The following is a 23,597-nucleotide window of genomic DNA, read 5'->3' as shown; positions in this document are numbered from 1 at the left end:
GTTCCAACTTCTCTTCAAAATTTCCAATCTTTTCCTCTATGTCTGTGGATATATTTGGGACAGTCATTATTACCTTTTTCCCAGCTTTTTATTGCAGTGGTAAATATATAATATCTCAACAAAAGGCCAAGTTAGGAAAGCAATAGTCTCAACAATCTGTTTTGTGACTTTGTCTAATGGAGATAAACCTAGTGAGAGCCACAGCAAGGACCACAAATTCCCTGAGAAGTTTATGACAGTAGAAACACTACCATCTTTACTGAAAGGGACAAAGAAAGTACAAAATGAAAGTTGGATCCCCAGATTTCTACTACAGGAAGCAACCGTATAGAACTATTCCAGTGCAAACAGGTGCTACTTTCTGTTAAAAAAAAAAAAAAAAAGGCCATGAAAAGCCTCCACAATTGTTGGGGTCCTTTAATGGACTGGGACCTGGCAGTCCGGAGGCGACAATAAGAAAGTGAAAGAGAGAGAGAGGCTGATACTTCCTGGTTTACGCAGAAAAACAATAAAGTTCTTGACACAGGACTTGCGTCTCTCACAAAGGCACCGGGCACCCTCTCGAGGGGGATGAAGGCACAGGGCGCCTTCTCAAGAGAGTCTTAGATTATATGGAGATCTTAACCAGGTTCAGTCATATAAACTGTCCAGATGGTCTAACCAACACCTTACTCCCTCAGGGCTGCATCCTTGGAGCAGACCCACTGTGGGCAGAACCTACATTTCAAGAACAGGGGAGCAGTGAGGAGCTTCCATTTGCCCAGGTTCAGCTCCAGGGTCAACTCGTGATTATATCCTCTTGATGACATCCTCCAACAGATGAGACTTCAAATTTCAAGTTTAACGAAATGAGACTCTTGGGAACCTTGAGGCGCAGTGAATGATTAGGCATTTGAGAAGGACATTAGTCATTAGAGGTCAGCGGTTGGACCTCCTAAAGACCCATACTCTGGTATAATTCTCTCTTGCTGGGTGGGGAAAGACCTGTGATTATCCATCCCATGATTATGTCATGTTGTATAATACCAAGTGAGTTTAAGAAAGGAATATTACCTTTGGTGGCCCTGACCTGATCACATGGGGAGTGGGGGATGGAGGAACAGATGAGTGCAAAGTCCACTGGATCTTGAAAGCAAGTTGGCCACATTTGATGACACTTATAGAAGCACCTGACCTTTGAGCATTGGTATATATTCCTTGTATATATTCCCAGTATATATTCCTCTGAGCTTTAGTATCTATTCCTTGTGTATATTCATAGTACATATTCCTTTGAGCATTAGTATATATTCCTTGGCATATTGCCATAGCTGTCATGATGACTCCCCAGCTAAATGGGGTCACTGGAGAGGGATCCTATGTGCCCTCTGCTGCTGCTGCTGCTGCTGCTGCTGCTAAGTCGCTTCAGTCGTGTCCGACTCTGCGCGACCCCATAGACGGCAGCCCCGTCCCTGGGATTCTCCAGGCAAGAACACTGGAGTGGGTTGCCATTTCCTTCTCCAATGCATGCAAGTGAAAAGTAAAAGTGAAGTCGCTCAGTCGTGTCCGACTCTTAGCAACCCCATGGACTGCAGCCCACCAGGCTCCTCCATCCATGGGATTTTCCAGGCAAGAGTACTGGAGTGGGGTGCCATTGTCTTCTCCATGTGCCCTCTGCTGCCCCCCATCAAGCTAGGGACTCCCAGCGATGACTACTGTCCAGGGACCAGGGGCTACAAGCTCCAGACACCCATGGCAGGCTGCTTCTCCAACTGCGTGCCTGACTTCCGGTCCAGGTCACGGGCGTGGCCCGCACAAGGAGACGGTTTCCCAGCATGCCCTGGGGCCCACGCGAGCCACGGTCAGTCAGATCGCAGATGCAGGACCGGCCGGATGGAGATCACGGCGGCCGAGGGCTCAGGGCCAGGCTGGAAGGTAGCCTGCACCCTAACTGTTGTCCTGCTCTGCCTACACTCACTCCTGCCGCACACCAAGGTGGCTGGGACCACAGATGGACCACCAGTGTCTGCCGTGTCATGTGAGTAAGCAGGAGGGTGAAGGGGGTCAAGGTGGCTTGCCCTCATGTGTCCCCTCCCTCTGCTCCCTGCTGTTCCCATCTCATCCCTGACAGTAGACAGTTAGGACCTGTACCTGCCCGCTGGTTTCTGGAGTCCCTGAGTCTCTGTGGGGCATGAGAGGTGGAGGAAGTGATAGCCCACTTTCCTGCATGGTCTTCCTGCTAGATTTCAATTGTCCTCTGTCCAAGGACCAGCGGCCTGCACTTTCTGTCCTTGTTGGCCCCCATACTCTCTTCATTTAGAGAATGAGGAAGTACTGCTTCAGAGAGAGAACTGTCAAGCAGAGCACGTTCTGTTTGGCCCTAGTCTCTCTAGAATATGAGGATGGGTGAGAAGAGGTGCCACCATTTCATCTCAGTGGCATCACCCTGGAAGGCTTCAGTTTCTGGGACTTCAAAAGCAGTGTGCTAGTTAGGTGAACTAGGTCTGGGAAAGTGTCTGGACCACTGCCCGACCTGGACCTCTGCCCTGGCTAGTGTGCTGATAAACACCTCTGCACCTGCCTCCCTTCTTGCCCCCTCCGGATCTACAGGCTGCTTCCAGAGCAGCACCATCACCAGTGAAGTTAGGTGGGTTTTTGTCATGTGAGCCAAATCCTTTCACCCTGGCTCTTGGATTTTCCAGCTTGAAGGGGGAGGATGGGCTGTGGTGGCCTGGGTCCTATGGATACTGACCTTTGGAGGCACCAAAGTTGGCGTCCATAACACAGAGGCCTCATGGCTGGAACTGTCTCTACAGCATGTGGGAAGACTGCCGTAACTGGGAAGATCATTGGTGGCAAGAATACAGTTGACAAACGCTGGCCTTGGCAAGCAGGTCTTCTCTACCAGGGTACGTTTATCTGTGGAGCTTCCCTCATCAGTGACTACTGGGTGATCTCAGCTGCCCACTGCTTCCAAATGTATGTCTTCCCCACAGCCTGCTGCTGGGTGGGATGGGGAGGGAGCACAGATGGGCAGGACAGAAGGGGATGAAGGCTGTCCTAGTCTTTCTTTCTTAGGCTTTGATCATGTTTTGCTGCCACCCAGGGTTTCTGTGTGTGCAGTTGCCCCTGCCTTTGACTCCGAAGTCCCCTCTCCCTGGAAGGCCATCCTTGATCCTCACCTGACTCCAGTTTCCTGACTGTCTGAATCCCAGGACAGGGGCTGTTTGCCTCATTCTCCCTCTGGGGACACCCCTTCATACTCGGGTGATACTTGCCAAGATGCTGTCATTATCTCGGCTGCATGTAATGCATGTTAAATAGCTAAATGAAAATTAACTCTGTGATGATCAGTAAATACTAGGAAGTAGACTTTACTTCCATTTTAAGTGCCTCCAATCTATTCTTTATCTTCCCTGAACTTAGGAGTTAGATATTGTTCCCACTCAACAAGGACTCTGATTTCTACATCTTGCCCAGGTCTAGAGAGTCCACAAGATCTCAGCTTTACCTTCTTTTTGTGAAAATAGCAGTGGATGTGTAGTGTCTCTGGTCACATGCAAGGCACAAGCTTCAGGCTCTATATTAGAACCATAGTCCCAAGGCTTGCCAGAGCTGGGGGCATCCATCAAGTCCTGGTGTGGACAAACAGTTTGCCATCTTCCAACCAGGCAATCCACAGCCATCTTTAGCACAATTGCTAGAGACTTCCCTGGGTCCTGACCACTTCCACAGACTGGCAAGTTTCTTTCTGGAGGCATCTTGGAATCCAGCTCTTCTTGTCACTTTTGTTGAAGCATGTGCCTAAGAGGAGCTGTGGTCACCATCATCCCCACAGGAAGAGTGATACATAAAGCAGATGGCCTCTGTCCAGAGAAATGGGACAGGACAGTCAAGAGAGTGAGCTGCTCCTCAGGTACATCCTGGGCTTGATGGGTACCTGGAGCGGGTGGAAAGTGTCACCCTCCAAGTCAGGAGTCTAGAGCTGCTGGCATCAGCTGGCTTTGAGATTCTACTTTGGTTCTGTTTATTCATTCAGCACCCCTAGGTGCCAGGCCCCATGTGAGATCCAGTGAGGGGGAACTGGAGATGCAAAGCCCGTCTTGAAGTTTCTGATCCTACCAGGAAAGTGAGACACAAGCCCAACTCCTGTGATACAGGATGGGAGGCCAGAATGTGCAAGAAAGTAGATCTTGAACCACTGTTAAGGGAAGTCTGTGGGTGCTGTCAGATGAGGGGCTTGAAGTTGGAGGGGCCTTATAGGAGGAGTTTGGTTAGGGAGACAATCTACGCAGGACATATGGGTATAAAGTTGCTCATGTTCCAACAGCAAGGAGAAGTTCAGTTCCATGAACTCCTCTATTTGTTCCACAAAGACTTGTTGAGTGCCTGTCAACAGAGGAGGACCAGCCTATAGAGAAAACAGTGTGGGAGGACTGGGCAGGACAGGGATGCATCATTCTGGGCTGAGGCATCTGAGAATCACTTCTGGCCCTGGGAACTTCCAAGTGTTCAGAGCTGGGAATGAGCCAAGTATCTGCTGATCTAAACTGTAGGGGTGCGGTTTGTTGTTCAGGCGCTAAGTCATGTCCAACTCTTTGGGACCCATGTACTGCAGCATGCCAGTCTTCCCTATCCTTCACTATCTCCCAGAGCTTGCTCAAACTCATGTCCATTGAGTTGGTGATGCCATCCAAACATCTCATCCTCTGTTATTCCCTTCTGCTCCTACCCTCAATCTTTCCCAGCATCAGGGTCTTTTCCAGTGAGTCAGCTCTTTGCACCTGGTGGCCAGATTATTGGAGCTTCAGCTTTAACGTCAATCCTTCCAGTGAATATTCAGGGTTGATTTCCTTTTGGACTGACTGGTTTAACCTTCTCGTGTACAAGGGACGGCTCATCTAAACTGAAGGGTTACAGTTTGATGTGTATCCAAAGTTTCTTTCCAGCACAGACTCTCTGCTCCTTTGATTTCTATTAAATGCTGGGTAAGCCATCAGAAACTTTCAGAGGACAAATATCCTGAGGCTATGGACAGCAATCAAACCTACCTCAATATTAGGAAAGGAGGAGGAAGAATCCTTTGGAATAGTGGTGGTGTGTCACCAGGAGGAGGGGATGGGAGGTAGGCAGCCAGGGTAAGGATGATGGCCCAGCACTCAAAGGCTATGGGTAGTAACTAAGCCTCCCACAACAGGTCCCGTAAGCCATCTGACTACAAAATCTTGCTGGGGTACTATCAACTAGAAAAACCTACTTCATACAGTCAGTTGGCAGCAGTGTACCGACTCTTCATCCACGCTGACTATAACAAACGCTACTACCAGGAGAGTGACATAACTCTCTTGCAGCTGTATCGGCCTGCAAAGTTTTCTGACTCCATCCGCACTGTCTGCCTCCCGGAAGCTAATATCCAGTTGCTCGATCTTATCGTCTGCTGGATAACCGGCTGGGGGATGCTCAATGACCAAGGTGAGTGGGGGCAGGGCAGGCACAAACAGCCAGGGCTGAGGAGGGGGAGGGGGGACTGCAGTAACCACTGCGGGGCCCTTCCAGCCCTTCTCATGCTTCAAGTTTCCTTCAGCCCATGGTTCAAAACAGCCTGAGTATCTCTAATTTCGAAACCAGGATCTTGAGCTCTTTGACTCAGCTACTCAGGATTCCAGCTTGACTCCCTGGTCCTGTTTGGGCAAGCCCCTTCAGGACACCTCTTGACCTTCCACTGCAGGTAGAGGTGCTTGGGCAGCAGTAAGGAAATGAAGGTGGGCCTGCTTTCTGGCCAGGGAGGTTAAGTTGGAGCATTTAAGGCTTAAGAATATTTACATCAATGAATCTCATGCCCCTCATCCCTTAACTCAAGTGAAGCTTACCCATTCTGCCAGCTTGCTGGGCATGCTTATTTTTAGACTGAGAATTTTGCGCTAGAGTGAATGTCTTTGATTCAGAAAAATAATAACATTGAATGAAAAAATGTGGAATGTAAATTTGACATGATTTGTAGGGTCATGATTTGGCAGACCATATTTCAGTGGAGTCATTTGGGCAGGACTTTGTTTGCTATGCAGGCCAGTGCCAGCATCCCTGCCCCTGGCCACAAACGTCAGTCACAATGCCTCCTCATGAGAACAGCCAACTCTCCAACATTTCCAAAGACATCTCCTGGGATGGGCTGTCACTTGGTAAGGACCACTGGCAAAGCAAGAAAGATTCTCCAAGACAGATGAGACAGTAGGTGTTGGGACATGAAAGGAAGTCACAGGCTGGAGCAGCCACCAGGACAGGGAGCAGCTGACACTAAAGAGATACCCAGCTGTCAACTGTCCTTCCCTCTCCGTACCCTCTGCTGATCACAGTTGCTGGGCCTGTGCCAGCCCTGCTACATGTGAGGCACACAGGGCAAGCACTGCATAGGAGCAAGCCATCACCAGCACACTGTGCTGCCACAGGAGGGTGCCTCCGATCTGTGAGCAAGATCTAGAAATAGCACCTGCATGGACAGTGTCCCTAGACATGCACTCCTCTAGGAAGCAGACCCATGCCTCATTTGTCAAGCCGCCTAAGCACCACAAGGCAATGCTATGCCTTGGCCAAGCCAGGACCCAGCTTCCACCCTTTATGCCTCCACTTCTGTTTCCACAGGGCAGCCAGATTAGTTGTTTTTTAAAGATAAGCAGACCCTTCAGTGGTTTCCTAGTGTGCTTAGAATGAAGTCCAAGCTCCACATCCTGGTGAGGAGGCCCTGCTTGCTCCAGACTCGTCGGCTATGATATTGCCTTATCTTATTCACCTCCTAGTGTACCCACTGCAGCCACAATGACTTCCCTCCTCATCCTCCCCACCATGGGCCCCTCACATTCGCTGTTTCATCTGCAAGGTATCTTTCCCCCTCATCTTTGCACATCCACTGAAGGCTTCCCCAATCCTGGCAACTAGAACTGGCAGCATCTCTATTAGCAGGAAGGTTAAGGAGCGAGCTGGTCTCTCTCTCAGGGTCCACCCCACATTTGAACCCCTCTCCCTTCACCTGCAGAGCTCCTACCTACTCCCAGAACACTGCAGGAAGCAGAGGTCGGCTTTTTGGATAATTCATTTTGTGCATCGATTTTGAAACCGCCAGAAATGATCAACCAAACAATTGCTATACAGGACAGCATGTTGTGCGCTACAGACTTCCTCACAGGAAAGTCTGTCTGCCGAGTAAGTGACACGGGCTGCTTCTCCTCTCCTGCGGCTTCTGTCCCCTCTCCTGTCTTCTCTGAGCCCTTCCCCAGTCCGTGACTTCCTCTTCCCAGGCCCACCCCAGCCTGATGCATCAGAGCTGAAGCACAGAAGCCTTCAAAGGGTGCTGGTCCATTCCTTCCATTTCCTTTATAACTTTTAGAAGCTTTGTTGAAGGATAGAATACATAGAAAAGGGCATACTTGTCAAGTGTATCATTGGATGTGTCTTTTAGAAATTGACACATTCAAGTAACCAGCATCCAAATGGGCTTCCTCATACCCCTTCCTTTTACCCCAGAGTAACCTTGGCATAAATGGACATAAATGTTTGTCAGGACATAAATGGAATCTCACAGGGCACACTTTCAGTCCCCTTCAGTCACCATTCTGTGTGTGAGTTCTGTTTGTCTTGTGTGGAGTTTCTGTTATGTGTCATATTGCTGTGCAGCATTACCTGCTTAGTGTTGTGTGAATATACCACCATTTTCTTTTTCCATTCTAGTGTAGATGGCATTTGGGTAGTTTCTGCTTGAGACCCTTGCAGATGGCATCCTTGTGCATGTGTTTGAATGTTCACGGGTTCATATTTTAGTTGGGCACAATGCTAGGGGCAGAATTACTGCACCATAAAATGGGCACATGTTCATCTCTCCTAGATACTGGAGACCAGCCTTCCACCTTGCTTGGACACATTTGCACTCCCACCAACAATGGCTGCTCCAGTTGGCCGTCAGGACTTCACACTGTCCACATTTTGGGTTTAACCATTGCGAGTATTTTTAGTTTGTGTTTCTCTGGTGAATAATGAAGGCAAGGTCTTTTTCATATGTGTATTGCCTTTCTGTAGTATCTATCCAAGTATTTTGCCCTCATTTCAAACTGAATTGTGGGCTGTGAGTCCAGCAGTGCTTGTGTGCTCTGTCGATGTCTTCTCCCACTCCGTGCAGCGCTTCTAGTTTATGATGGGGGAACTGAGGTTCAGCAAGGGAAGAGGCCAGAGGATGGCCAACGTCAGCCTTAAAAGAACCATGTCCTTCTCTGAGGCTGTGCCCCCACCAGCTTCCTCGTACATTCTCCTCTCCTCCCGCACCTTCTTTCTAGTGCTTTCTCTGTCTCAGAAATACACTGCCATCTTCAAACATGCCACATGACCCTTCTCTCCTCTTTCCACTGCCCTAATTCTCTGCCTGCCTTCCCAGCAGAGCTCATCGCAGGATGTCTGCACTTGCCCCCTCTTGTTTGCTCACTTCTCTTTCTCACCTCAGCTCACTTCATCAAACATCAGCACCTGCCATTCCCCCACACTGCTTTTATCAAGATAACCAAGGCCTCAGCCTCACTGGGGCTGCTCATGGATATCAGACTTCCTCCCACACCCCCTCAGCAGTGCAGCCTGCAGCATTTTTCATCAGATTCTAAGGGTGGCCCCTCCGGTGCCTCCTGCTCCCTTTCTCCTCCTCCTGACACCAGCCCACCAAGGACCCACCCCTTGGCACTCACCCTCATCCTGCTCTTCTTGCTTCGCTCCATTCCTTCCTTAGAGAGGAAGGGTCAGTATGGCAGATTCTGTGTCTCGACCATTTCTTGTGTATCTTTGTTACCCTTGCTGCCACCACCGTGTCCTCATTGTGTCCCTGCGGTTTTGTGGCCTCCCGCTGACTGTTCTACCCAGCCCCAGAACCAACCTACCATCCATTTAGAATCCAGTTTAGGTCCCATCACCTCACTGCTGGGTGTCCTTCAGTGTTCCCTTCACCTCCAGCTCCTGGCTGATGAGCTTGGGGCAGAGCTTGCCACTCTAGGCCACCTCTGCCTGCATCTCGCAGAGTCAGGCCTTGCTCATCTCTACAGTCTTAGCTTAGAGGAGCTCTCTGCAGACCCTCCTCTGGGCCCTTCCATGTCACCTCCGAGCCTGCAGACGTGGAGAATGTGCTGTCTGCGTCGTGTCATGCATCATCACCTTATTTCCCATGTGCGGAACGTGCTCTTCACGTTCTGGATGAATACACGTGCTGAATACAGAAGGGCAGAGGCGTGCTGTGATTCCTTGGTTCCACTTTTTGCCCTGTGAGATGGAAACATTATGCCCCATAGTGGCAGGTGACTTCCTGTCTTGGCGCCCCACACTCAAAGTTCCTCACATTCTCCTGGAAGTCCCTTGGGATTCCCTTCAATTCCAGCCATCCTGCCAGCCTCGGCATAGGCCTCACCTCTTTTCCTCTAAGCACATCTAGCAGTTTGGCATTTTCTAAAGAAGTTTAACCAAGAAACTGAGGAAAAACTAGAAACCATAGTAAATCAAATGCAAAAGCTCGGGTGGAATGGTTCTGATCACCACCTCCTGTACAATATCATGAACCTAAGTCCATAGTTCTTCTGGCACTCTGTCTACCAGATCAAAAATCTTGAATCTATTCTTCACCTCGATTGTATAATCATAAGGTAGTTGATTTAAGTCATACCTGAATGGCCTAGTGGTTTTCCCTACTTTCTTCAATTTAAGCCTCAATTTTGCAATAAGGAGCTAATGATGTGGACCAGCATCAGCTCCAGGTTTTGCTTTTGCTGACTGTACAGAGCTTTTCCATCTGTGGCTGCAGAGAATGTAATCTATAATATTTCAGTATTGACCATCTGGTGATGTCTATGTGTAGATTTGCCTCATGTGAAAAAGAAATGCAAGAAGGCAAAATGGTTGTCTGAAGAGGCCTCAAAATTAGCTAAGGAAAGAGAAAAGAAAGGCAAAGCACAAAGGGAAAGATATACCCAATTGAATGTAGAGTTCCAAAGAATATCTAGGAGAGAAAAGAAAGCCTTCTTAAGTGAATAATGCAAAGAAATAGAGGAAAGCAATAGAATGAGAAAGACTAAAGATCTCTTCAACAAAATTGGAGGTACCAAGGGAACATATCCTGCAAAGATGCCCACAATAAAGGACAGAAATGGAGAGGACCTAACAAAAGCAGAAGAGATTAAGAAGAGGTGAAAGAATACACAGAAGAACTGTACAAGAAAGGTCTTAATGACCTGGATAACCATGATGGTGTGATCGCTCACCTAGAGCCAGACATCCTGGAGTGAGAAGTCAGGTGGGCCTTAGGAAGCATCACTATGAACACAGTTAGATGTAGATGTGATGGAATTCCAGCTGAGATATTTCAGACTCTAAAAAATGATGCTGTTTGCTGGCACTCTATATGCCAGCAAATTTGGAAAACTCATCAGTAGCCACAGGACTGGAAAAGGTCAGTTTTTATTCCAATCCCAAAGAAAGGCAATGCCAAAGAATGTTCAAACGTGCTCATTTCACAGGCTAGCAACAAATGCTCAAAATCCTTCAAGCTAGGCTTCAACAGTACATGAACCAAGAACTTCAAGATGATGCTGTTTAAGTGTTGCACTCAATATGCCAGCAAATCTGGAAAACTCAACAGTGACCACAGGACTGGAAAAGGTCAGTTTTCATTCCAATCCCAAAGAAAGGCAATGCCAAACTACCGCACAATTGCACTCATCTCACACACTAGCAAAGTAATGCTGAAAATTATCCAAGCCAGGCTTCAACAGTACATGAACCGTGAACTTCCAGATGTTCAAGCTGGATTTAGAAAAGGCAGAGGAACCAGAGATCAAATTGCCAACATCTGTTGGATCATAGAAAAAGCAAGGGAATTCCAGAAAAACATACTTTACTGACTACAATAAAGCCTTTGATGGTGTGGATCACAACAAACTGGAAAATTCTTAAAGAGATGGGACTACCAGATCACCTTACCTGTCTCCTGAGAAACCTATATGCAGGTCAAGAAGCAATAGTTAGAACAGAACATGGAACAACAGACTGGTTCAAAATTAGGAAAGGAATATATCAAGGCTATAAATTGTCACCCTGCTTGTTTAACTTGTATGCAGAATACATCATGTGAAATGCCAGGCTGGATGAATCACAAGCTGGAATCAAGATTGCCAGGAGAACTATTAACAACCTCAGATAAGCAGGTGATTACACTGTAAAGGCAAAAAATGAAGATGAACTAAAGAGCTGCTTGATGAGGGTGAAAGAGGACAGTGAACAAGCTGGCTTTGGTTTCTCCATTAGTCATGTACAGATGTGAGATTTGGACCATAAAAAATGCTGAGGGCCAAAGAATTAATGCTTTTGAAAGTACTGCTGGAAAAGACACTTGAGAGTCCCTTGGAGAGCAAGTCAATTCTTAAGGAAATCATCCCTGAATATTCATTGGAAGGACTGATGCTAAAGTTGAAGGTCCAATAATTTGGCCACATGATGCAAAGAGCTGACTCATTGGAAAAGACCCTGACAGTGAGAAAGATTGAGGGCAGGAGGAGAAGGGTATGACTGAGTTTGAGATGGTTGGAAGGCATCACCGACTCAAAAGACATGAGTTTGAGTAAACTCCAGGAGATAGTGATGGACAGGGAAGCCTGGCAGGCTGCAGTCTGTGGGGCTCACAAAGAGTGGGACATGACTTAGTGACTGAACAACAAAAATGATGGTTGGGATGCAGTGCTAGGCTGAGCAGGTAGTTGGCAGCTTCCAGGCCTGCCACAGCCAGTCTTCAGGACATTAGAGGGTACCTTCTCTCACATGGAGTTGGGAGGGAAGAGGACTCACATCCTGAGCCTGGGGTGCCCCTGTTTCTTCTTGTAGATATGAAATGACCTCTAAGGCCTCACCCTTGAGATTTTGATCTAGACAGTTTACAGTGGGAACCCTGTGTCTGGACCTTTCAAACTGCCCGTGTAATTCTGATAACAAAATCACTCATATTCCCATCTAGCCATGAGGCCTTCTAAAGTCCACTGTGTTCTCCTCACACTTTCTGAACAATGCCTGTCCATCTCCGTGTTGGTCCGCGTGACTCATGCTCTCTCTTTCCTCAGGGTGATTCTGGGGGACCCCTTGTCTGCAAATTAAATGACACCTGGTATCTGATGGGGCTGGCCAGCTTTAGCACACCTTGTGAGAAGCCCATAGGCCCCGGCATCTTCACCAAAGTCTCCTACTACAACCAATGGATCACTGAGAAGCAGAAAAGCTCGCCCAATCCTGACCCTTCAACTGCTCCTGCTGAGGAGAAACCGCCTGCTCTGTTCAACTTTAATTCTCTGGGCAATGTCCACAAGCCCAGGAACTTCCTAGTCCTTGTGGCTTCACAAACCTTCCTCCTGCTGCTGATTTTCCTCTGGACAATGGGGCTCTGACAGACACATGGGGCCCCCTGGCTCTCTTCTGAGAAGCCCATCTGCATTTTTGCCAACTGGCTGTACTTAAACGTGTTCAACTCTGAGTCCTCCCTAAATCTGACTCTGCTCCAAGCCTGATAAAATAAAAATAATGGAAGAAGCTTCTGCTCTTGTTTCTGAGTCATCAGAACCACCTCATACCCCCACCCCAAATGTGCTTTGAGCTCCTCCGTGGGTAGAGATGGGAAAAGACAGGGGCACTGAGTGACTGGCAGGACATCTGGAGCTGAATACCCCTTGGTGAGTCTACCAAAAGAGCTGGCAGGGCCCAGGGACAAAGCGTTACTCCCCAGGGCCTGCAGATCACGGAGAATCAGCATAGCAGTCACTCTAGAGGTGTAAGATCTTCCCTGAGCTGATAGGCCACTGAGGCTGTGTTTGAAAGGCTTGATTTGAAGTAAAGAGCAAGAGACCTTGGCCACCAGGCTCATGTCAGCAGTCAGAGCTCTCTTCCATGGCTCAGCTCCAGCCTGTTTTCCCTGTTCCCACAGCCTTGTCTGATGGTCTCCAGAGGCCCAACCTCCAACCCCCTGTGGACTTGCAGTTCCCTGCAGTGGTTGAGGTTGGGCTGACCCAGGACTTGGTGGCCCACCACCAAGCCCATAAGCCATGTCCTGAGCTGTGCCTGGCAAGCACATCTGGGTCACAGAATTTTAGTCAGTTAGCAGAGCTCTCAGAGGAACAACCACAGCCCCCAGCTGGACCCTTGTTGATCAGGGAAGAGCCCTATTCATTGCAAGTCCACTGTGTCCAAAGTGCCACCAGGTGGTCGGTGAAAATTCTTTCCAAACCCGTTGTCACCCAAATAGCCCTGCCCCCTTGCCACCATGTGACAGCAGGTGAAGTCACACACACGGTCACCAGAATCTTGCTTCCACTAACACAGATTTTGTTCCCAGTTCAGAAGTGTCTGGAAGTGAGAAAGACCTCCCTGACAGTGGGCTAAGTTATAGATAGCAGAGCAGGGCTGCTGGGCCGGAGATGCAAGTGAGGTCAGGTGAGATCTGCCATCTCAACCACCCGCAGCCCTACCCACGGTCCTGGGAAACATCCCTTTCTTTCAATGCACAGAGGCCTCATGCTGGCTGTGCTGGATTCCTCAAACATGGAAACTTCTGTCCAACAGCATGTTTCTGTTTGGAGCATGGAGAGATGTGACTGCTTCTCTATGAAGCTCCCTGGGTCCCCAATTCAGGGGATTAAAAAACATTATCTGGACACTCTGGAGACCTGAAAAGTCACAACTCCAATCCCAGCCCACCTCCCTATTACCTGGAATCAGGTTCAATGCTCAGTATTGTCAACTACCAGTTGGCACTTGCCAAGAGCCTTTGTCAACAACTAAACAACAACAACAGCATTTGCCATCTGCCCCTGAGGAGACTGAAGCCTGTGCTGCTGCTGCTGCTGAACACCTACTGAGGGGAATTCAGGATGGAGAGTGAGGCACTCTGTGCTCCAGGGAAACTAGTGGAACAGGTCTTCAGATAGTTAGATATTTTCAGGAACTGATTTCATGATCCTTAATCCTTGCATCTCTTCATATCTAGAAAAGCACCAAATCCCTTCATGGTGACATCAGCTCCTCTTGACTAGCAGAAAACCTTTTGCAAAGTAAGCGCTTGATTGCATTGAATGCCCCCTTCACCAAAATCCTATATATTTACCTTTCTCCATTGCCTCTTTGGAGCAGTCTCTCAGAGCTGTCTGAGGTACTGTCTCCCAGGCTGCAGTCCTCATTTAACTTGCAACTCACATATTGTGCATCTTTTTAGTCAACAGTATTATTTATCTAGGTTTGGTCACTTTGAGAGGGTAACAGGCAGGAAGGCTAGGGGTCTCCAAATGGAGGAAATAGGCTGCAAGTGTCAGATGTGTTTTTTTTTTCTCTCTCTCTCTCTTAAGGCAGGAGGAAACAAACTACAAGTCAGACTTTTTTCCCTTCTCTATACAAAATTAAAAGGAGGTTTCTTTTAAAATTCTTTGCTGCCATGAAGACACCTGGTTCCACTTAAATTTAACTTTTCTCAAACCTTGAGCTAACCAATGCGTTTTTCTTATGGAAATGTTTTTCTTAAGCTGTGTTAATGAATTATGTATTTACCTTAGACTCTCTCTTTCTTCAAGTTGGTTCTGCCTGAGACTCAGAACTGCCTTGACAAACCAATGTGCTTTACTCATGCAAACGTTCTCTTAAGCTATGTTAATGAGACTGTGTATTTGCTTAGAAACCTGCCTTTCTTCGTCAGCATTCATGTCAATCATTTTATGGCCCGGGATGACTCACCTTGTGCCAGAGTTATCTCAAAATGCATGTTGTGGGTGAGGGGTCTGGTCTCACTCTGAGTTTTGAGACATTTCTTTTCTCTAATTAGCAGCCTGCTATACAGAGAAGGCGATGGCACCCCACTCCAGTACTCTTGCCTGGAAAATCCCATGGACAGAGGAGCCTGATGGGCTGCAGTCCACGGGGTCACTAAGAGTCGGACACGACTGAGTGACTTCACTTTCACTTTCCACTTTCATGCATTGGAGAAGGACATGGCAACCCACTCCAGTGTTCTTGCCTGGAGAATCCCAGGGACGGGGGAGCCTGATGGGCTGCTGTCTATGGGGTCGCACAGAGTCAGACACGACTGAAGTGACTTAAGCAGCAGCAGCAGCAGCAGTAGATATATAACTTCCTACCAAAGACTAGCAGGGGAACACTCTTTCTGCCCCCTTCTGATGTCTATGTCAGAAGCTTTCTCTGTCTCTTTTATACTTTAATAAAACTTTGTCACACAAAAGCTCTACGTGATCAAGCCTCATCACTGGCCCCCGATTGAAATCCTCTTCTCTGGAGGCCAAGAATCCCGGCGTCTTTCATGGCTCAGCAACAACCTTTCAACTTTGTATGGTTAAGGACACAAGGCTTAGTCTGGGTAAGTGACATGTCTGTGGCCCCTGAGTGGTCATTAGTGGAACAGGAATTCCAGCCCTGACATCTGGAGAGTGCTTGGAAACCTCTGTTCTCCTCTCACTGAAGGCCCCTCACAGACTCTTCAGGCCCTGACTCTCTCAGGACTGACTGTCCCAAATGTGGCTCAGAATTCCCTCTGGTCAGTGACAAAGAAAGATCCCAAATAAAACTGAGGGCAGAGTGGAAGGCAGATCTGTAAGGATAATTGACTCTGGGTCTGGGGGACAGGCTGGGAGAGGCCCTTGAGGTGGGTTTCACCAGCCATGCCAGCAGGAGCTTCCCATAGGCTTCTGGCTCTCACCCCAGAATCAACCCTGAATGAGCTGCGGAGGTGACAAGAAAATGTAGATTTCAGAAACCAAAATCAAGAGAAAAACCAGAGAAATTGGAGTGATCTGTAACTGGCAGGGAGAAAGGAAGGAGGTGAGAGGATTGACTTGAAGAGTGCATCTCTTCACATGCTCTGCTCCTACACCCCACACACACATCCTCATGATAAATGCTGCATAACCCTCCTCTGGTGCCACTGTGCTTCAGGGTGGCCATGTCAACAGGAGTGTAGGTCCCACCATCCACCTTTGAGCTTTTGCCCTCCATCCCCTTACTTATACCCCCAAAGACAGAGGCATTGCTTCTAGGGAGACTTGATCCTTCCATAGCGATTTTTTCTAAGGCTTTCAGTTGAAGCCCTGACTACAGGAGCTGACTAGTAGAGCCAGTACTGAGGAAAGCGTAAGAGTGACCCTTTGGTGCCTGGGGCCCTCTGCTCTAGGGACACCCTCCCTTCTCCTTAAACTCATTAGGACCTCAGTCCTTCTCCAGTGCACTGTTCCAGAGTGACAGAGTAGCTGTTAACCATGTGGAATAGCTCACGTGTTCACACAGCTACACACTGAGTGTGACTGCCACATGAGAAATACTACAGACTGCATGTTATAGGTTATAGTAAGTCCACTACATACGAACCTGCAAGTCATGAACTTTCAATGACGTGAATGTGTGTTTACATGTCCAGTCACGTAAGTTAGTTCATGTGTCTGGTGTGTGCATTCCCTATAAGTGGTTGTGCTTTTGTGTACTTTACCAGAGAAAGGATGAAGAGAGACAAAAAGAAGAGGTAACTGAAGAGATTCATGATGCAGGAAACGGCAAGGGGATTTTATTTATTTGAGGGGGCACCATTAGTGTGAGAGGTGCAGGACCCAAATGTAGAATGCTACCTGAAGGTTGCAGCAGCTGTTCAGAATGCAGCCCAGTACCACCATGTCACCTATGACAAGAAAAAACAGAGCTTCTGCATAGATATCACTGGATCATTTTTTTCAAGAGGGTGGATAGAATTGAATCCAGCAAGGAACCAGACCTGTGCCATCAATGTCAGGCATGAGTGAGATTGCAGCTTGCCCTCTGTCTCCTGTTGCTGACAATCCTTCACCTCTACCATCAGCCAACCTCTCCCCTCCTCCAGCCAGAAACACTTCTTGTCTGTTCTCTAGATGCCAACCTGTCTGCCAGCTGTTGTACTGTATACCACTGTACTTTTCAAGGTACTGTACTGTGAGATTAGAAAATGTTTTCTTTATTTTTGTGATTTTTAATGTATTTTTGTGAAAAGTATTATAAACCTGGCTTCCTTGGTGGCTCAGACAGCAAAGAATCCACCTGCAATGTGGGAGACCCAGGTTCTATCCCTGGTCTGGGAAGATCTCCTGGAGGAGGAAATGGCAACCCACTCCAGTATTCTTGCCTGGAGAATCCCCATGGACAGAGGAGCCTGGCAGGCTACAGTTTATGGGGTCACAAGGAGTTGGACACAACTGAGCAACTAAGCACATTATAAGCCTATTACAGTTACAATATAGCCAATTGTGCCAGTTGGGTACCTAGGCTTTGTTGTACTTACAAACAAATTGGACTTATGAACATGCTCTCAGAATGTAACTCATTCATACATAGGGGCCTTACTTTATTTGAAATAGACTTGTTAGAAAAGACAGATTAAAAATGTTTAATAGGCATAATGAATATCTTTATGGATATAAGAAAATACTATTAACAATAAGACCCAAGACAAAGGAATCACAGAAAAGAACAAAGTCAAAATAATTTATAGGAATAACTTTTATTGTTGTTCAGTTGCTAAGTCATGTCCAAATCTTTGTGACCCCATGGACTTCTGAACACCAGGCTTCCCTGTCCTTCACTGTCACCCAGAATTTGCTCAAATTCATGTCCATTGAGTCGGTGATGCCATCCAACCACCTCATTCTCTGTTGCCCCCTTATCCTCCTGCCCTCAATCTTTCCCAGCACCAAGGTCTTTTCCAGTAAGTCAACTCTTCCTATCAGGTGACCAAGGTATTGGAGCTTCAGCATCAGTCCTTCCAATAAATATTCAGGGTTAATTTCCTTTAGGATTTACTGGTTTGATCTCCTTGCTGCCCAAGGGACTTTCAAGAGTCTTCTCCAGCAGCACAATTCAAAAGCATCAATTCTTTAACTCTCAACCTTCTTTATGGTCTAACTCTCACATCTGTACATGACTACTGAAAAAACCATAGCTTTGACTAGAGAGACCTTTTTCTGGCAAAATGATGTCTCTGCTTTAATACACTCTCTAGGTTTGTCATTGCTTTTTTTCCCAGGAACAAGCAAAAAAGCAAGGAATAACATAGTAGTTGAATTAAGGAGCACACTAGATTGAGTGAATAAAAGGATAAACACAGATGAGAGAAAAATGTGATCATTACCTTGAATGGACATTTCAAAGTATGGGCTTTGGAGCTGGCATACACTGAGGAAGGGTGAACTGCAGATTGTGTATTTACAAAAGAACTAATTACCATAGTGTTATGGTTGGGGTACAAGGAAAAGAGAAGGCCCAGGTCAGGACCCCGCCCTAGGCAGCAGCAATAGAGACTTTGCCACCTCAAAGGCCTGTGGGTCTTGATGGGAAGGTCACAGAGAAGCTGCCTTGAGAGAAGGGGAGACCTGCAGTTGAGGGACATAGCAAGCCTAAGAAACCTCACAAGGGGGGTTTTCATAGAGTAAATGCCCTGACCATTTTATTTCCTTCCTCAAATCATCAGCTAAGGCCCCCAATTAGCTGACCCCAAGTGCAGCCAGAGGAAATAGGAGCCTGTTGACACCTTCCCAGCCCACCCCACAGACAAGAAAGAGGGTATAAGAGTTCAACTGGAGGGACACCCCATCCCAAGATAGCAGGAGGGGTGAGAGGCCGCTGGAGAAACAACTGCCACAGATGGTCTACGGTATTTGGATTGACTCGTCTGCCAAAAAATAAAAAGGAAGAAATTAAAAGTTTGAATCAATTTATTTAAAATAAAATCTTCAAGAAGAGGTAGAAAGAAAGTTGGGATCTTCCAGACCAAATTCTGGAAGAAAGCCTACAATCAGAATATAATCAGAATATGTGAGATCCAAAGTTGTTTTTGCTGCAAGAGTGTTCTAATATGCAGGTCAAAACTGGGCCTCAGCAAACATCTGCAACAGGAAATCAGGGCTCTCCGGAGAATAGCTGCATGTTTCTATATCTATATATCTATCTATATACATAGAGAGATTAGTTTTAAGGAATTGGCTCATTATAGAGACTGAAAATCCAAAATCTGCAGGATGTGCCAGCAGTCTAGAGACTCAGAAAGAACTGATACAGTAGCTCAAGTCCATATGAATCGCATTTAAATGTCCTGTATTTCATTATGGTTTTGACATGTTGGGAGCCCTTCCTGGCCAGGGAGAAATAATAATCAACTCTGAACATACCTTTTATTTGCAAACAACCAATCCCAAGTCCATACCCACAACAGCTAACTTAATCCAATTCTCACACTCCAAGCCAGTATATGCCCTGCCCTAACCCACTGCAGAAAACTGGAGACCACCAATGTAGCCTAGAGCCCACTAACTTTATTCACATTTGCCATCGCTAAGCTATTTTCCTGCCTGCCTTGCTTTTTCCATGGAAAACACAATAAAGGCTCTGGGCCATGCTTTCCTCTCACCCCTGCTTCTGTTTCCTGACCAGACTGGTGCTTCATCATGTGCCCCTTTGTGGGGGTAGAGGACCCCTCCTTTTGGGAAGTGTAAGTAAAGAAAGTCTTCTCTCAATGGTAATTGGCCTCTGTGCCATCACTTGGTTTTGCTGAAACATGCCATCACCATGCTTTGGTGAAAGTTTTATCTTTTGTATTATGTTCGAAGGATTCATTCATAAAAGAAACCACTTGTTATTCACAAGTAAACAATTTAATGAAGAATTATCTTACTTTCAATATACAAAAAGAAATAGAAACAGTAACGTAAAAGAAAAAGCAAAAATTGTCCTTTTTTATTTTTAAATTTTTTTTCATTTTCTTTTATGTTTATAGACGACACTTTTAAATATTTTGACAATTTTTTTCAAGGTCACAGAACAATAATAATTTTCCTCATTCCTTATTAAAATTGTTTTGATTGCCATTTTTATGGTCCCTCCCTAACACCCAGGCAAGGCAAGGACTACCTATAGTTGAGAATAGTACCTACTTCAGGAAAAATTAATTCTGATACAACTGAGTAGTTGAATTATTTTGGAAATAACTACATAACTAAATGCTGAAATACATCATTTCTTCTTCATATTTATTCTTTTATAAAAACTTTTAATACTGCAAACCATTCACTGCTTAGACTGTATTTTTGGTGAAAATTTGTTCTTGGTGGCAAAAATCTTATTCTTTATATGTATAAGGTATTAATATACATAGTATGTAATCAGATATACATTATATCTATAATATTTAATTTAATTTAATAGAGTGTTGACTATGATTAAAAAGACTAAAAACAGCTCCTTAGTGGAGTACTAATGAAAAAAGTTTGAAACAGACTATAAATTATTTGGAAATTGATGTAATCTTGCCACTGGAATTTGTATGGATATCCTGTGGATGGGGGCTTTCCTTGTAGATCACTGGTAAAGAATCCACTTGCCAATGTAGGAAAATTGAGGTCAATTCTGGGTCAGGAAGTTCCCCTAAAGGAGAAAATGGCAACAAACTCCAGTATTTTGGCCTAGGAAAGCCCATGGACAGGGCAGCCTGGTGGGCTACAGTCCATGGGGTCACAAAAGAGTTGGATACTAGTCTGTGATTAAACAACAAAAGGAGAGGAACAGTATGTACATCAACAAATTGCACTGATGGACATCCAGACCCAAACAGTGCTGGGAAGTCCTGTGTAAGAGCAATCTGGTGTCTCAATTGGGAAAAGGTCCAGGGCATCATGTTTGCTCCATGGTAAGTCTTCAAAATTGCAGTTTGGGGGCTCCCACTTATAATCCCAGGCCACAAACTGATACCATCATCTGTTTGCCAGTAAACTGCAGCACTGGATTATGTTCATCTTTTTTACAATGCTGTTTGTTTTGTTTTGCAAATCTTGGAACGTTGGTAAACCCTTAGCCATGGTTGGCCAGACCACCTCCAAGGGCTCCAGAACTCCAAGTTCTGCCCCCTGTCTTATCTGTGGTGCAGCTGGTCCTGCACTCACAGCAGGCATGGAGCCAGGGCAGTATCCAGAGAGGCCAGAAGCAAGGTCAGAGGCCTCCTCTGCTTTCTTGCCTCTGAAGCTTGAACACGACTACTTCCATTTACTTTCTTTAACACCCTGTAAGCTAAAATCCCACAGGTACATTTTAATAGAAAATCCAAAAAGGCTGTCATGCTGGCCACCTAGGAAGGAACAACATTGCAGCTCAAGTCTGATGGCAGTCTGCTTGCAAAATACCTTCTTACTCCAGGACAGTTTCTCTTTTCTTCTATTCAGACCTTCAACTGATTGGATGAGGCCCACCTGCATTATGGAAGGCAATCTCCTTTCCTCAAACTCCATTGATTTAAACATTAATCTCAACAAAACACCTTCTTAGAAACATCCAGAATAATGTTTAAACACTGTCACTTTAGGTAAGTTGACCTGTGTTAACTAAAAAAAGGTAGTCACAGCCTAAAAGTGGTGACTCAGATGGTAAAGAATCCACTTGCAATACAGAAAACCTGGGTTTGATCCCGGGATTGGGAAGATCCCCTGGAGGAGGGCATGGCAACTCACTTCCGTATTCTTGCTTGGAGAATCCCCACGGACAGAGGAGCCTGGTGAGCTACAGTCCATGGGGTTGCAAAGATTCAGACATGACTGAGCGACTAAGTGCACACACACACACACACACATATATATTTTATTTGGTGGGAATTGTTAGGACCTCAAGTCCAGGTGACAGATTCTGAAATTGCTCCCAGGAGGTGGGTTGAGGAGTTTGGTTATATACGAATTTGCAACAAGGGGTGTGTAGTCTGAACATCAAAAGATTGTTCTTAATTATGGAAAACCAGATTTCTCAAGTCAAGGAACTTAGCACTCTTCTATGTATGGAAAGATACAAGCATTTGGGCTCACTGAAATCATTCCTTTCATATGCATCTCAGCTACCTGGGGCCAGCATCCTGCTTCTTGATTTTTCACAACCTTAGTTCCTTGCTCACTGTAAGGTGTGGCAGCAGCCAACAGCTGCTGTGTTGCAGGCTTATTCTCCCTTTTGAGAGTTCTGGGCTCAGAAATTCACATTTGGAGGTCCCAAATTGCTCATGACTGTGACATTCTTGTTTACTGATATGGTAGGAAATACTCCATTTCACAGTACCTCCCTATGGTTGAAAATTCAACCAATATTTGGGAGACATTTCATGACAATTTTTGCCCCATGGTGCTGGAAAGCTCATCTCAGATCAGGTGGAAGTTCTCATCAATATGTCACTTCAGGCATTAATTCTGGCTTAGGCCCATCGATAGATAGTAAAATGTTCCCTGGATCCTCTATCTTCTAAGCTACTAAGATTCAGGAGCTATTTCCCTGTTGCTTCTTCCCATGCCAAGAATTACACTATTCCAATTTTTGGTGGGATGCAGAACTATATTTTTCATAAATTGCTTCAAGTCACCTACTCACCATTACATTTGTTGGAGTCCTGGCTACATACTATAAGAGACAACAGTATTATAAAATAGAAGACCCTGATGCCAGGAAAGATTGAAGGCAGGAGAAGGGGACAACAGAGGATGAGATGGTTGGATGGCATCACCAACTCAATGGACCCGAGTTTGAGTAAGCTCCAGGAGTAAGCTCCCTGATGATGGACAGGGAAGCCTGGCATGCTGCAGTCCATGGGATTGCAAAGAGTCAGACATGACTGAGAGACTGAACTGAACTGACTGAATGTAGCTTGTAACCTTGACAGCTGCTGCTGCTAAGTCGCTTCAGTCGTGTCCGACTCTGTGCGACCCCATAGACGGCAGCCCACCAGGCTCCCCCATCCCTGGGATTCTCCAGGCAAGAACACTGGAGTGGGTTGCCATTTCCTTCTCCAACACATGAAAGTTAAAAGTGAAAGTGAAGTCGCTCAGTCGTGTCCGACTCTTAGCGACCCCATGGACTGCAGCCTACCAGGCTCCTCTGTCCATGAGATTTTCCAGGCAAGAGTACTGGAGTGGGGTGCCATCGCCTTCTCCAATAGTGTAGCAGAGATACAAGTATAAACTGTTTGGAAGCAAAGAACACGTTAGAACAATGATTAGCATAACTAAGTTGTAATCTAGTTGCAATAAACTATCAAGTCCACAGGGTAGGCAGCTGGAGAAGCAAAATCCTGGCAGGGTCAGGTAGAGAGAAAAAGACAAATGTCCAATCTCAATTTACAAAGACATATACTTCATTAACCAGTTGTAGGTCCCAGCAAAAGAGAAAAAAAGGTTAAGTGGGAAACAGATTCAAGCTAGTATATTTTTCAAAGTCAAGGTTATAAATCATATTTATCAGTTCATTCGGTCCCATGTAGTTGATTTCTGTTGATCCACATAAAATAATCAGATTTTCTCATTACAGTTTGGATTTAGTTACGTAGTTCAGTAGCATTACCTAAAGGCTGTCAGAAACACTTCTTGTTTAAAAGTTCATTTTTTGTATACATTTTTTTCATTTTGTGTATATTTTCATTTTGCATACATCTTCATTTGTATACTTTTTAACAGCACTTATGACATTGCAATGTGTTTGAGGTAGTCTAAGACTGTAAGCTTCTTTGGGCTGGGATCCTAATCTTAGCAATGTTT

At 46.0% G+C, this 23,597-nt stretch overlaps 1 protein-coding gene across 1 annotated transcript; it reads left to right on the top strand.

The window, feature by feature from the left end:
* Nucleotides 1-1,846: 1,846 nt before the first annotated feature.
* Nucleotides 1,847-12,587, top strand: LOC102393313 (serine protease 40). The gene is made up of 5 exons (XM_025265441.3): nt 1,847-2,017; nt 2,796-2,958; nt 5,177-5,451; nt 7,010-7,176; nt 12,105-12,587. Exons 1-5 carry the CDS (start codon nt 1,873-1,875, stop codon nt 12,423-12,425), a joined length of 1,071 nt encoding a protein of 356 aa, XP_025121226.3. The 5' UTR covers nt 1,847-1,872; the 3' UTR covers nt 12,426-12,587.
* The last annotated feature ends 11,010 nt before the right edge of the window (nt 12,588-23,597 follow it).

Source organism: Bubalus bubalis, chromosome 15 (genome assembly GCF_019923935.1).
Source record: "Bubalus bubalis isolate 160015118507 breed Murrah chromosome 15, NDDB_SH_1, whole genome shotgun sequence".
NCBI classification, from domain to species: domain Eukaryota; kingdom Metazoa; phylum Chordata; class Mammalia; order Artiodactyla; family Bovidae; genus Bubalus; species Bubalus bubalis.
The sequence above is the reverse complement of the archived record's forward strand: the minus strand, read 5'-3'. Positions and strand labels throughout refer to the sequence as shown.